The 13,126-nt window shown below is 29.8% G+C and overlaps 1 protein-coding gene across 1 annotated transcript in view; it reads right to left on the bottom strand.

The window, feature by feature from the left end:
• LOC143248092 (catenin delta-2-like) overlaps positions 1-13,126 on the bottom strand; it is a 46,598-nt gene that overhangs the window by 3,053 nt on the left and 30,419 nt on the right. Inside the window, 15 exon segments of the mRNA XM_076496528.1 lie at positions 1,167-1,371; positions 1,996-2,065; positions 2,067-2,226; positions 2,754-2,796; positions 2,799-2,906; positions 3,607-3,857; positions 7,523-7,714; positions 7,717-7,757; positions 9,840-9,997; positions 10,844-10,847; positions 10,975-11,037; positions 11,039-11,085; positions 12,479-12,505; positions 12,507-12,553; positions 12,556-12,596. Coding sequence (XP_076352643.1) covers positions 1,167-1,371; positions 1,996-2,065; positions 2,067-2,226; positions 2,754-2,796; positions 2,799-2,906; positions 3,607-3,857; positions 7,523-7,714; positions 7,717-7,757; positions 9,840-9,997; positions 10,844-10,847; positions 10,975-11,037; positions 11,039-11,085; positions 12,479-12,505; positions 12,507-12,553; positions 12,556-12,596 — 1,457 coding nt within the window.

Here is a 13,126-nt window from a genome sequence, read left to right as displayed (position 1 = left end):
AGGTCAATAAAAGAAAAACCTCACAAAGAACATGGATTTTCTTTCTTCAGTCTTAGTTACCAATAAAACAGAGTTTCATATCAACCAAAAATTAACAATTTAATGAAAATCTTTCAAAGTCATTGTTAATAACCTATAATATCAAAGCACTAACATCTGTTCCTGAAGAATTCTGTCTTCTAATTTCATAATTTGAATTCTTAAAAATCTTACTTTATTTAATTACTGCTCATTACCAATAGATTCTAAATGCAAAATATGTCTTTATACCAATATAATGATTTGGCCTAATTCCAGTTTTACTGTAGTAATTATTTTTAACTATAAATTGTAGAAAATAAAAAAATAATATATATACATTTCAATCTTGCACCTGATACTTCACAATAAAAGTATTTTTTTTGTAAAAAATAAATATTTAAATTATTTTAACATTTAATGCATGAGCTCAGAGCACATCCAAATTTCAATTCTAATATGTATGATGCTGATAAATTAGATAAAAAATAAACAGAAACACATAATGGAAGGTTATTGTATAAATTTGATACTTAAATGTTTCATATTAAATCAAAGTTATAGTTAAAAAGTATGATTACGATTGAAACTTTCTTCTATTTCATAGCAGCTCTTGTCAACAAAGTTTGTGCTCAGTTATTTGTTCTAACCATTGATCTATTAATAACTTATAGATAAGTGGTTTCAACACTCCAGTCCTTAGTTAAAGTATTATTGTTTGTAGAATTTCATGCAAAGCTACTAGAGGGCTCTCTGCACTAAGTTGCCACTAACTGTTCTCAATTTGAAAGTGATGGTAAGAACAGTCAGTCAATACCATTCACCACCACTTATTAGGTTACGTTTTACCAGCAAATAGAGGTATTGACTATCACATCATAATGTCCTTTACAACTGAAAAGAGTGGGCATACTGAGTAATGGATTTCGATCCTATAATCAGTAGATAATAAGTAAGATGCCCTAACCATTAAGCCTAAAATATTATATACATAATTGTTTATTGTTTTTACACTATTTTTAAACTAATGGTTGTATATTTTACAATATCCAACTTAAAAAAAATGAAGTGACTTTCTTTAATATAACAACCCTTTACGTTTTGCAGTACATCCAAATGCACTATAAAACCAAACATTTCTTGTTTACCTTGTCCTCCACGTGGAAGTGTCCTATCTTCATATTTGGTTCCACCTTGTGTGCTAATTGGTCGACTAAGAGTGCTATTAACACTTCCAGTAGGAGAGGCAGAACTACGAGCAACCATAGTGCGTGTAATAAAATGAGTTTCTTTCCAACCTGATCTTCTGTACACTTCTCGCAGCTCTTGATGTTGCCACATGTTGTAAAGCAACTAAAAAATATAATCAAATTAATCATCATAAGATCACATAAGTATAAAAAAGTGACACTAATTCTGATAGATTAATAGCAGATAGGAAAAAAAACATTAGTATAATTTAAATTTGATAAATAAAAATGTCAACAACAGAAAAATTCAATTTGTAAAATGAAAAAGTTGTTTTACATACATAAAAGGGTATTGGAATAAATTACAAATTGAAAGTGGAGTGGAAAATGGATTACTTGTAAAAATTATTTTATAGCTAATGAAAATCTCAGACAAAAAAAATATGTACACACAAATATTACACATTCTAACTTTTAGAGAAAAAACAACTCAAAAAACGTTTATTCAGAATATTTTATACTGTTAATAGTGCATCATTAAAGATTCAACTATGGATGGAATTTATAACTCTTGGAAGATTACTGTTTGCCCTTACTATAAAAAGTGTGTTAAGGTGGTTTTCTTTTCTCACAAAATCAAAATCAGGAAAAATTAAAATTCTGAACACCAATCAGATTGATTTTAAGACAGTGTAATCACAAATTAAATAAAAAAAACACAACAGAACATATTTTAGTAGTATATTAGAGCAGAACTATTATTTTAACAAGAAATGCATACACGTACTTGAGCAGTAAACTTGACTACCCGAGGGGAAAATTTCCCTCGTTGTTTTGCTATGTAAGTTAATCTCTCCACCTCCTGCTTCCAACAGTGACCGAGCAAAATCACTGTTTTTAACAATTACTTCATTGAGTGTTGCAAGCACAGCAGCAATGGTTTCATTTGATGTTCCAACATCATGGGCAGAGCCACTATTTGGAAGTTTCTGAACCAAATCTCGCATAGCATATTTCCCTAAAAAGATATTGTGATATTTTGAGTTAATTGGTCTTTTTTCTTGTTGTTTTATTGGACACTAGTTGATTGCATTGTTAAAATGTTAAAAAAATAAATAAAAGGTTATTTTTCATAAGATTGATAAAAATCAAAACCCTTTCCAGTTCTTTTCTCATCAACCAGGATATAATATAGAAAATAGCAACTTGTTTCTTTATACAATATTCCAAATTATTACACTTAGCCAAAGATAGCATATAGCAAAGAAGTTTTAAATAAACAATCTACCGTTTAAGCAGAATATCCTATATGATAAAGTTAATTATAGTTACCTTTGTAAGGACACAAAAAAAAGTATTCTGTTGAAACAAATAAAACAGTTTGTATATTTATGTAACTACAGAACCTTCCTTAAGAGTTTTTATATTTCAGAGTAAATAGTTTTTTGCTTTCTAATTACTGATAATTTCTGATCAAAACTCAACGGAAGTAAAAAGATGTAGCCAAATATTTAAAAAAAAAAAAAATTATTGTAAGAATCTTACCTATAAGTTCTTTGTTCCTTTGGTCCATAGCAAGGTTTCGTAAAAAACAGTAGCAACTGCACATACAACCCTATCAACTTCCATTCGTAAGAGCTCCACTAGAATTGGTAACCCTTTCCTTCCTCTCACAGCTGCTCTAATGTCTATGCTTGGCTGTGTGTTGAGAATATAAAAGAAAACAGGTAAAGTCATCACAATTTTTTATTTTATAAGAAGATTTTAGTTGTTAGTAGAAGATAAACAAGTATAATTCTAGTTTCACACTCAAGCTAATTTCGAATCCTGTAGTTGAAGTAAACATTTGTTCATCTAACAAACAATGGTTAGTCTCTGACCCTTATATGGGTTTACATTTCAATAATTGCTCTTATTTTGAATTTAAAACATTATCCACTTTCACAAGTACAAAAAAAAAAACTTATACAAGGAAGTTTGCTGGGGAATGTTATTTCTACTCCTCTCTTGTTGAAATTTATTATACCATTCATTTAAATATTTTGTATCTCTTTTGATAAATGTACAGATACATCAAAGAGAGAGAGAGAGAGAGAGAGTGTGTGTGTGAGTGTGAGACACCTCACTAGTGCCAACTACTAACAAACTAACTATTCATGTAAAAACAATATTATAAAGACACAAAAATATTTCTTGAACAGTAGCAGATACTTACTGTATTCATTACGAAATTTCATAATCACACTTGCATACTCAAGGACGTACGCAAGTTCTCTTCTTTTATGAAGCAATATTAACTTCTGATTAGAGCAAACTCGCTACTTAGATAAAACATTTGAAAGAAACAGATTATTAGAATGTTCGGTTTCTGAATAACCATGAATACCAAGAACCATACCTGCCAATAACAAGCTGCTAAGTTCTGGATACTTCCAGCTGCTGCTTCTAAGGTTTCAGGGTTTGAACATTCAGACAGCAAGGACAGGTAGGAATGAACTATTTCTGGTTGCCAAAGCAGCTCCATTCCTCGTGCAGGCTGAGAAGTGGGTCTTGGCATGTTTGTAGCCATTAATTCCTTCTTTTGTTTTTCTAGGTTTTGAGCTTCTTTCTTCTTCTTACTAGCACCAAAACATCCAAGGTTGTCACCAACTAAAAATATAAAAATAAAGTGGAAATAAGATAATTTAACCATGAGATGTTGGTATAAAATTATTAAACACTTCTCAGAAATTGTTCTGACAAGGTAATAGAAAATATTACGTGAATTGTCCAAATTATTTTGAGCAACATTTGATACCACATATCACTGATTCAAAGTTACCTAGTCCACAGTTAAAGATTTAACAAAATAACATTTCACAAATTAAAAGATAAACGTTATGAAGATTTTGTTTTTTAATTTCATTATCTCCTATAACATCCACTACATTTTGTATAGATAATTACACCTGCATGTCTTTGTCGTATAGTGAGAACAACCAACCACATCCTGCACATTGAGAACGTTTTAAAGCAAGTGCTACAGTCAGTACCTTTATGACTGAGTGACTGAAGATGCCACATGGTATACATTGGTGTAATGTACACCATATATACACCTGCTAACCATCTGAAAACAACTGGACATACGTTTTCCTATGTTTGTGCTTGTGTGTATACTGCAAATGTACATGATTAGCATAGCACTTAATAAAACTGTCATACACTGGGAGGAGCCTTGTGATTTTTATGAGGAGATAAAACAGATGACATAAAATTCACAAGAAAAGCCATTTATATCATTTATACACTTAATGGACATCTTACCTATATACAATCCTCTGTACACATTGGGTATAGAAGGTTCTAACAAAAAGGTTCAAATTCTGCCTTTGTCTCTCATAAATGAACTACTGACATGATCACTTAGGAAAATTTCAATGTACATTTTGGAAAACAAAGATAAAAAGAAATAATACTTTACTTCTTGACACACCTATAATACATACTCCAGTTGTTTTGATTATATGTTAAAATCTTTCCTATACAATTTACATTACAGCTGCTGAAACAATTATCATTACCATTTGCTTGATATTTCATCCTCTAAGTCAAAACATTATTTTTTTATTTGAAGTGCACTGAAGTAAGAGAAAATATTCACCCTGGAAGACAAGATTATGAGGGTTTGAGAATGTTGTATTACACACAAAAGGTTATCTATTAATAAGACAGAGAATTTGATAATGTTATCACAAGAAAAGGGAAATTTAGTTGTTGTTTGAGATTAAATATAATTTATGCAGTTGCTGAAAACAAATACAGTTTGCTAGTTATTAACTTAAAACTTGTTTAAGTGAAAATTTGTGTGGTCATATTTTAAAAATTAATTAGGACTACAGTCTTGAACTAAGAATAAAAAATACCAGGTTTGTATAAAAAACTTTTAAAGAATAAATTCTGAATCTTATTGTCACAAATTAAATTTGAGACTCCTCCACAGTGACTGATGTACAAGTTTTCTTCATGTGGTAATTTAACTAACATTTGAAAGGTAACATAAAAAATAATTTCATTGCAACTAGTTGTGTTCTTCTTTAAGTTAAAACAAATAGCAAATTATCTAAACTCTGATATAAAACCATGTCTGACCAAACAAAAGATCAGACTTGTTTTAAACTTCCTAAATGTATCAAACCTTATTTGAAACCATGAGTTTTAGTTTAAGTACATTTTTATGTAAAATAACAAATAGTGACTGCTGATTAAATACTACTTTCCTCAGTTTCAGCTTCAAACTAAACAGATGCAACAACTTGCATTTCTTTTTTTTTAAACTATAATCTTTTCACTCTAAAAAACTAAAGAATTTTAAGTAATTAACAAATAATCATGTTTGGAAAATTTTAACCTAAACACATTAATATAGAGAGATACATGAAACAAACCTTATAAATGCTGTTGATAATGGAAATGTGGTCAATAAATATTACGTTATATGATAGAAAACTGTTCATTTTAAGAACAACTTACTATTTTTGGTATGTTCTTTTGTTGTAGCAAATTGAGTTTCATTTTGTCGACAAATAACTTTCAGCTCCAGCAACAAAAATGATAATTTGATATCAATAAATCTTACTTAAATCTTCAGAACATACATAGCAAATCAAAAACCAAGAACAACTAATAAAAATGAAACTGTGTTATGGTCTTGCCATCAGTCAGTACTAGAGATCAGTAATCAAACAAATATGGATATACAGGAATATATCTTTGAATAGTTTTGTCAGGTAATATGTAATAAATGATAAAATAGCAGATAAGATTTCGTTATTTTTATTTTATTAAAACAAATTTTAGAAACTGAAAGAAAATTTGAACAAATGAAAACACTTCTATACTTTCATTTTACAAAATGCAATAGCAAAGTTGAGAAGACAAAATTTGTTTTTAAAGTAGATTTAGAAAGATAACTGTCCATTGTTTTTTTATGAACATTACTCTAAAATGTTTTTTCAATAAGGAAGTAATGATGCTGCCACTAATCATTAAAAAAAACAAAAACTACTCAACGGGTGCAGAGAATGGTAGAAAACTCGGGTCGCACTTGGCTAGTAAAGAACGGGTAGGAAAGTTTTTTCCATGGATCTTCCAACAATTTTTGTTGCAGGAATATTTGATTGGATTTGTAGACCATAGTTCTAGTGAAACATCTGTCGAATTTGGATCTGGGATCCAATGCCATGCCAGAGAGAAGACACTTTGTGGCTCATATGCAGGCATAGGGTCCTGTAAGGAAGTTTAGTAGCCACCTCACAGGTACTATAACAAAATTGTATGCATTGGATCACCAGACTTCCTGTAATAGAATAACTTAGGTGAGATGGAGAAAATTCACCTGATTTAACATGCTGTGGATGTAATAACAACAGTTTAGAAATTTGATAAGTACAAAAGTTGACATTTACTCTTACAATATTAAGTATTTACTAAATCACTGAGGGAATGCAAACACTATACCATTGTATTTGAATACGAATACTTAAATTTTCCCTACCAAATTATTCAAATACAAGTACAAATTCTCCCAAAGCTGACTGTATTCAAGTATGAATGTTCAACATCCACTTGCCACACTATGAAACCTCTGAACACAACTCAGAAACATGAGAATTCATTTCACTTTGACAAGCTTTCTCAAAGCTGAATGAGTCCTGCATACATTTAAATGTTATCAGTCAAATCTATGAGAAATATGTAATGTTTTTTACGAATAAATAAAATCCTACAGCGAACAACTTTAAATTAAAGTTTCTAGAAGTAAAATTAATGCATTTGGGGATAGTTAGGTAACTGAGAAAAGCATCTAAATAAAGGAAAAGGCAGACAAGTGAACCAAATGACCATCTACAGCAATGGACAAGACATATTTGTCTCATAAACATGTATAAACGTTTTATGTCTTGACAACTACAAAATAAAATACAGAAAATATAAAAATACGACAGAAATAGAAACACTGAATTAAAATCACATTCATTTGAGGATAAGCTATCAGAAAGATTACATCATCCCACGTAAAGATGCATTTTCTCATTTAATCCATGCATCTACCCTATAGAGTTGTAAAAGTCACAATCACGCACAGACAAGCCTACCTAATCCTGTCAAAGGTAATGTTGTAAATACTGTTTAGAGCCAATGTATTCTCTCTGGACTTAAGAAAGATCACATAATCATAACAAACATAAAATTAAAGTAAAATCATACATGTGCAAATTCAAAAGTTTTTAATTTAAAATAATATTAAAAATGAGCATGAAAAACAAGCCTACCTTTCATTGGACTACCTTTGGGCTGAGATGGTTGAAACACGTGTTTGTCATAGTCAGGGTCTTCTACTTCCTGGCAGCGATAAGACAAGTTTCGAAATATGCAAACACAGTTTTCAACACTTTTGTTATCCATGTCATTCTTTCCAATTGCTGCTTTGACGAGATGCAATAAAGAGTCTGAGCCCTTCACACTCTCAAGTTTTTCCTTGCATATTCTCCAGCAGAACTCACATTTCTATCAAAAATTTTATGCAAAAATGTAAGAGAGTCACATTTACTTGTTCATAAAGATGAAAATTTAAAGTGTATTCACAAATTTTTCCCTTGCTCTTTTTTTTTTTTTTTTAACTGTTTAATTCAAGTGGAACTATGGTTATTGCATCTTAAGAAGAGTGAAATTCCAAGACTTCTTTCTCAGTATATATCATGAAGTTTGATAAGATATGAAAGTGCAAAATTATATTATTGCAATTTTTAATAAAAAGACAAAACAGATTATATGGTGTTATGGTCTGCTTACATTTTATGTTGCAAAGTTTCAGTAGGATCCATCACATCATTATTGGTACTTTTTTTAGAATATACACAACAAAGGCAGTTCATTCATTTCTTTTAATAGTGCATATTATCAATTTTTAATCTTAATTTAAATTGTATAAATGTTATTACATTATAAACAACACTAAAAATTTTACCAAGTGCAACAACTGTGTTTGACTTTTAGTACACGGAAGGAACACATGGTTACTGGCTGTTGAAAAATGGAATATCCTTTAACAAGAAAACTTTTTATATGTCAATTGTTTATTAAGTCAACATTTCCTGATGAATTTGCACAAAAATGTACAAAATTTCCATTTTCTAGCTATGCACTACACTACAGTACTCATATTTACAATACCTAAAGGAATTGCATAATAAAAAAGGATATGAAAAGTGTTATGGGTAGATCATGTTTAGGTTTACGTTTTTTGCTTGTTTAAGATCACCAGATTATACAAGCTTAGAAATACCAAACTTGTAAAGACTAACTATAAGAAACTTCATATGTAGAATCAGAATGTAGAATGTTAATAGAACATTCACTTGTCTTATTCTTATACAGTTATTATGCTGGTATAAGATACAGTAACTGATACAGACACTAATGTTACTGGACAAAAAAGACATTCATCACTGATAGTGATATCGTGTAATAGTTTTTACAGAATTTAACGGACTCAAGTATTGAAGTTTTAATTGTGTTCTTTCATCATGTTGTTAATTTCTATAGACTAAAAGTTGCTACTAAGCAAAATGTTAACTATGTTTATTACATTAAATACCCTCAGTGGGCTCAGCAGATATAGCAAAGCCATGTTGGGCTAAGAAAACACACACTATTACATTAAATAAAAATTACTACCAAGCAGATTTAGTACTAAAAGAATGTAAATTATTTTTATTGCAATATGGATGGTGAAAACTAGTAGAAGTTAACCATTCTACTTGTATTTTAAAGATACGAGCCCTATCAAAACTACAATATACACCATCTCACATGTTATAGGCAAGGTTTTAATTCATGATATAGTAAACTATAAATTAACAAAGAAAATTAACTACAAACCAATTTATGTAATTATTTTAGCTATTTTTGATAATTAATTGAATAAATATAAGTAAAGATATGAAATAAAAACTCCTCAAAACTGCAGATTTATTGTATCATTAAATTTCTCAACTTTACTTTCATTTTGATGCATTTCAAACCAATCCTTCACAAATACTTCAAATGATGTAATATATCCAGGTAATTACATGTTCTTTCTAATGAATACAGACCTGGAAACTGGTTTATTTATACACTAAAATTTGTAAAATAAAAATAACTTACTTAATGGAAGCAGCATAAACAGTAATTTAAGCACTTTTAGTCCAGTAATGATATCCTCCATGACCAAGTCTTAGGAACACAAGACAAAGCCTTGTTTAGGCAGGAAGCTAGGCAATGTTTGTATAATGCTTTCAAACTCTATGAAGATTAACAGTAGACAAAAAGAGTGATGCAAGTGAAACAATGTTTATGCAGAATTAACCTGTATGTGATATTATAGCACTACTGACTTTTATCACCATCTGTGTCCTAGAAGGATAACCGAGTTACTCAAAATTCCTTCACTTTTACCAGATTTTTCTTCTTTCTTTTTATGCAAAATTAAATTCTCGTATGGTTTTTGTAAAATATAAAAGTCATTAATTTTTCACTTTCCTTGATACATGGGCATCATTAATTATGAATTTTACCTCACTCCTTTATTACTGTTGAGTCACTTACCTCAAAATACCACTAGCATTGCGAAACACAGTTGACCAATACACTTCTTGAGGCCGTACAGATTCGAGTTATCTGTTACGATCCCACCCAACATGAGGAAAGATCACATGGCTCAACAGGACACCTAATGCATCATCTATAATTGGACGTTTCAAATCCTATACAAAAAGAGATTGATGACAGACACCATAGCTAATTAAATGCATCATATATCATAAATAATATAAATCCATAGCTTGATGCTTGATGTCATAGATATAACATACTATATTGTAATAATCTTTAACAACTCATTACTATGTGCAATTCAAAAGATCCAGGTACTACATTAACCAAATACACATGGGCTTGATCCATTGGACCAACCTCATACTGACTGCAATTCAAAATTTACTAAGTGTGGCCAGTTTTTGATAATATGTACAAAGTTGTTGTGTAACAAACATCAGGTGTGTACGAAGTTATTTGTATGATTCAAACTATGACAAGTTGGAGGGCAATGCAATGTTCTTTATATGAAATTAAGTGCCATCACTGATCATTTTTCCAAAAAAAATTCTGAAAAAAAAGAGGACACCATTCAAACATCATTTCAGATCCATCTATTCATTCATACTTTGAGCTGTTTGTGGCAGAACATAGTCTGATAAGAAATAATTAAAACCACATAGGTAACAAAATATCAAAGCTGCATGATCTCATGAAGAAGAATGCTGTGAAACGTCATCCTCTAACTAAAGATACAACAAAAATATAAGAATTGTTCATCATATTCTTACTTAGAACATAGTACAAAAGACAGTATGCAAGATAAAGCCAACTAAATGACATATTATGTATATAGTCCTATATAGTTACTGGAAATATAAACCACTTGTTTGCACTTTCAGCAAATAAAACATTGAGATTTAGGTATTTCTAATAACAATCAATCATTTACTTTTTTTAAGATCATAATTTGAGTTTCAATTATTTGTTCAAAAATTCTTGAAAACTAATTCAGCTTCTCTTGTAAAAAAAAATTGATACGAGACAAAAAAAATTAAGTTGTTTTTATTATATTATTAATAAAACTATTGATTTAAATTTCAAGGAGAAAATATAAAAGGTATAAGTACTGGTGAACTTACCTCACCGCGATGACAGGTTCCACAAAATTCCTGTTACAAGTTCTCTGATTTCATTATCAGGTGTTTTCTAAGAGTCTTACTAATGCAGGGATTCCTCCTGCATTACGTATAACCCTCTATTTAAAAAAAGAAAGAAAGAAAAACAGCTTTGATTTCTTTAATGATTCTCTCATAAAAGAATGAATCTGTTTGCAATCACACCATCTACAATACAGTTTTTCCCCTCACATTGCATACAGCATGAAACACAATGTTGTTAAAAATCTGTAAAGGTTTACCACAACCATATTTTGATTTTCTTAATGAGTTATCTCCAAAGATTTCAGTGGTATTTTTAGCAAAGGAAACTTATTAGACTGGTTAATATTTTAATTTATAAGAGATAAAATATAAATATTCTATGCAAGTAAAAATGAAAAAAACAATTTGGAGGCTTTTCACCTCATTTCTACCATATTATTCTTCTCAGACATATTTGTCATGTATAATTTTACTTTCTTGAATGTCCCCTGGTTTTCATTTGAAATAGATTTATATGTAGATTCTGTTAATAAAACAACATGATTACACACTTGTGTAACAACACAAGCATGTGACTTTCAATCAGGAGTATCATCATGTCATACTGTTATAACATTGTATCACTTTTACTATTTGGTGTCTTTTAGATAACTTGATGAAAATAATGTAAAGTTCAGCTCATATAACAGCAAGAAATTAGTTTAATTCTCCTTTAATATTTGCTGCAGGCTATTTTCACTTATATACAGTTGTAGGCCAAGTTTACAAATAATGTTTTCACTTTTAACAAAGTCTTTGCTAACCTTAAAGCAATTAACACCAAATATCTGTCTTAACTCATTAACTTCACTGATTTTTTGTTCATTAGTCAAATGAATAGTTCATTGAACTCAGAATCAATGAATGAATTGTTTACTGGTATTTATAATAACTCTCTAGATCTTAGATGAATTTAGTAAATCTTAACCTCATAAGCCCTCTAAAACAACTTACAACAATATAAACACTAAACAAAGCTGTTTATAGTAAATTATGTCATAAAATTGTATTTTGACATTTTGTTTTGTTTGATATGGGTAGTTTTGCCTATAATCTTCCTTGTAACCAAATAAAATTTTGATTTTCTGGACTTGTAATAATATGAAACAATACCAGAGAGTTAGGGAGTTAGTGATTCCATTAATAAGATAAAATTTAACTAAGCGATTACTTCTTTTCATATGCGAGTTTGGTATATATCTCTTGAGCTGTATAGCCTCTAGAAAGTAAAACACATTTCTTCTTCTTAAATAGACTGGAGTTTTATTTTTTACTGACCAATTAAAAAGAACCCATAAAACAACAAACTATTATAACATTACTTTAAAAAATCTAAACCCACTTTTCCAGAAATTTTAAAATTGATTTTCAAATTCTTAACATAAAACAATATAAAATATAGCTTCTCAATTTATTCTTGTATAAAAAAAACTAGAATCACAACCTCACCTTATTTTCGTCATTTTGTCTTCCATACTGAAAGATTTCTGAGAGCCCCACAAGCATTCCTTTGGATTTCAGGGTTTCTTGATTCAGTAACTCTAATGGCGGGATTCCTCCTAAAGCCCTTTAAAAGATTTTTAACTTCATAAGAATCAAACCAATTAGACTAATAACTTATGATGGTCAAAAGCTCCACATAAGAATGCAATTCAGTACAGTGAATAATTACTAAAACCACAAGTGTACAAAAACTCATCTCCACAGGTAAACATTCTGGCCATATTAATAAAACAAGTTCATAGTAACATGAGGGTAGGAGTTTAACAGTAGGAAATTTTCCTAATACAGATGGGTCATCCTGCATAGATTAGTTTACTAAAATAATTATTAATTCTTATGAAACAGAAGTCTTAACCAGTGGTTAAAATGCGACTCAACCTACACACATTCTACAGTAATGAATAGATTATTTACAACACTTCAAAACTAACCACTTGGCAAAACTTTTGAAACATTTTTTAAAAGGATGCCATTCCTTTGAAATAAAAACACAGATACAGATTACCATTTTGACAACCACAAACTGTCATTACTGGGACCCTTACTTTGAACCAATCAAAACCAAAGGAAAAACATTTATACTACTTTAAACAT

The sequence above is a fragment of the Tachypleus tridentatus genome, chromosome 4 (assembly GCF_004210375.1).
Source record: "Tachypleus tridentatus isolate NWPU-2018 chromosome 4, ASM421037v1, whole genome shotgun sequence".
Lineage (NCBI taxonomy): Eukaryota > Metazoa > Arthropoda > Merostomata > Xiphosura > Limulidae > Tachypleus > Tachypleus tridentatus.
The sequence above is the reverse complement of the archived record's forward strand: the minus strand, read 5'-3'. Positions and strand labels throughout refer to the sequence as shown.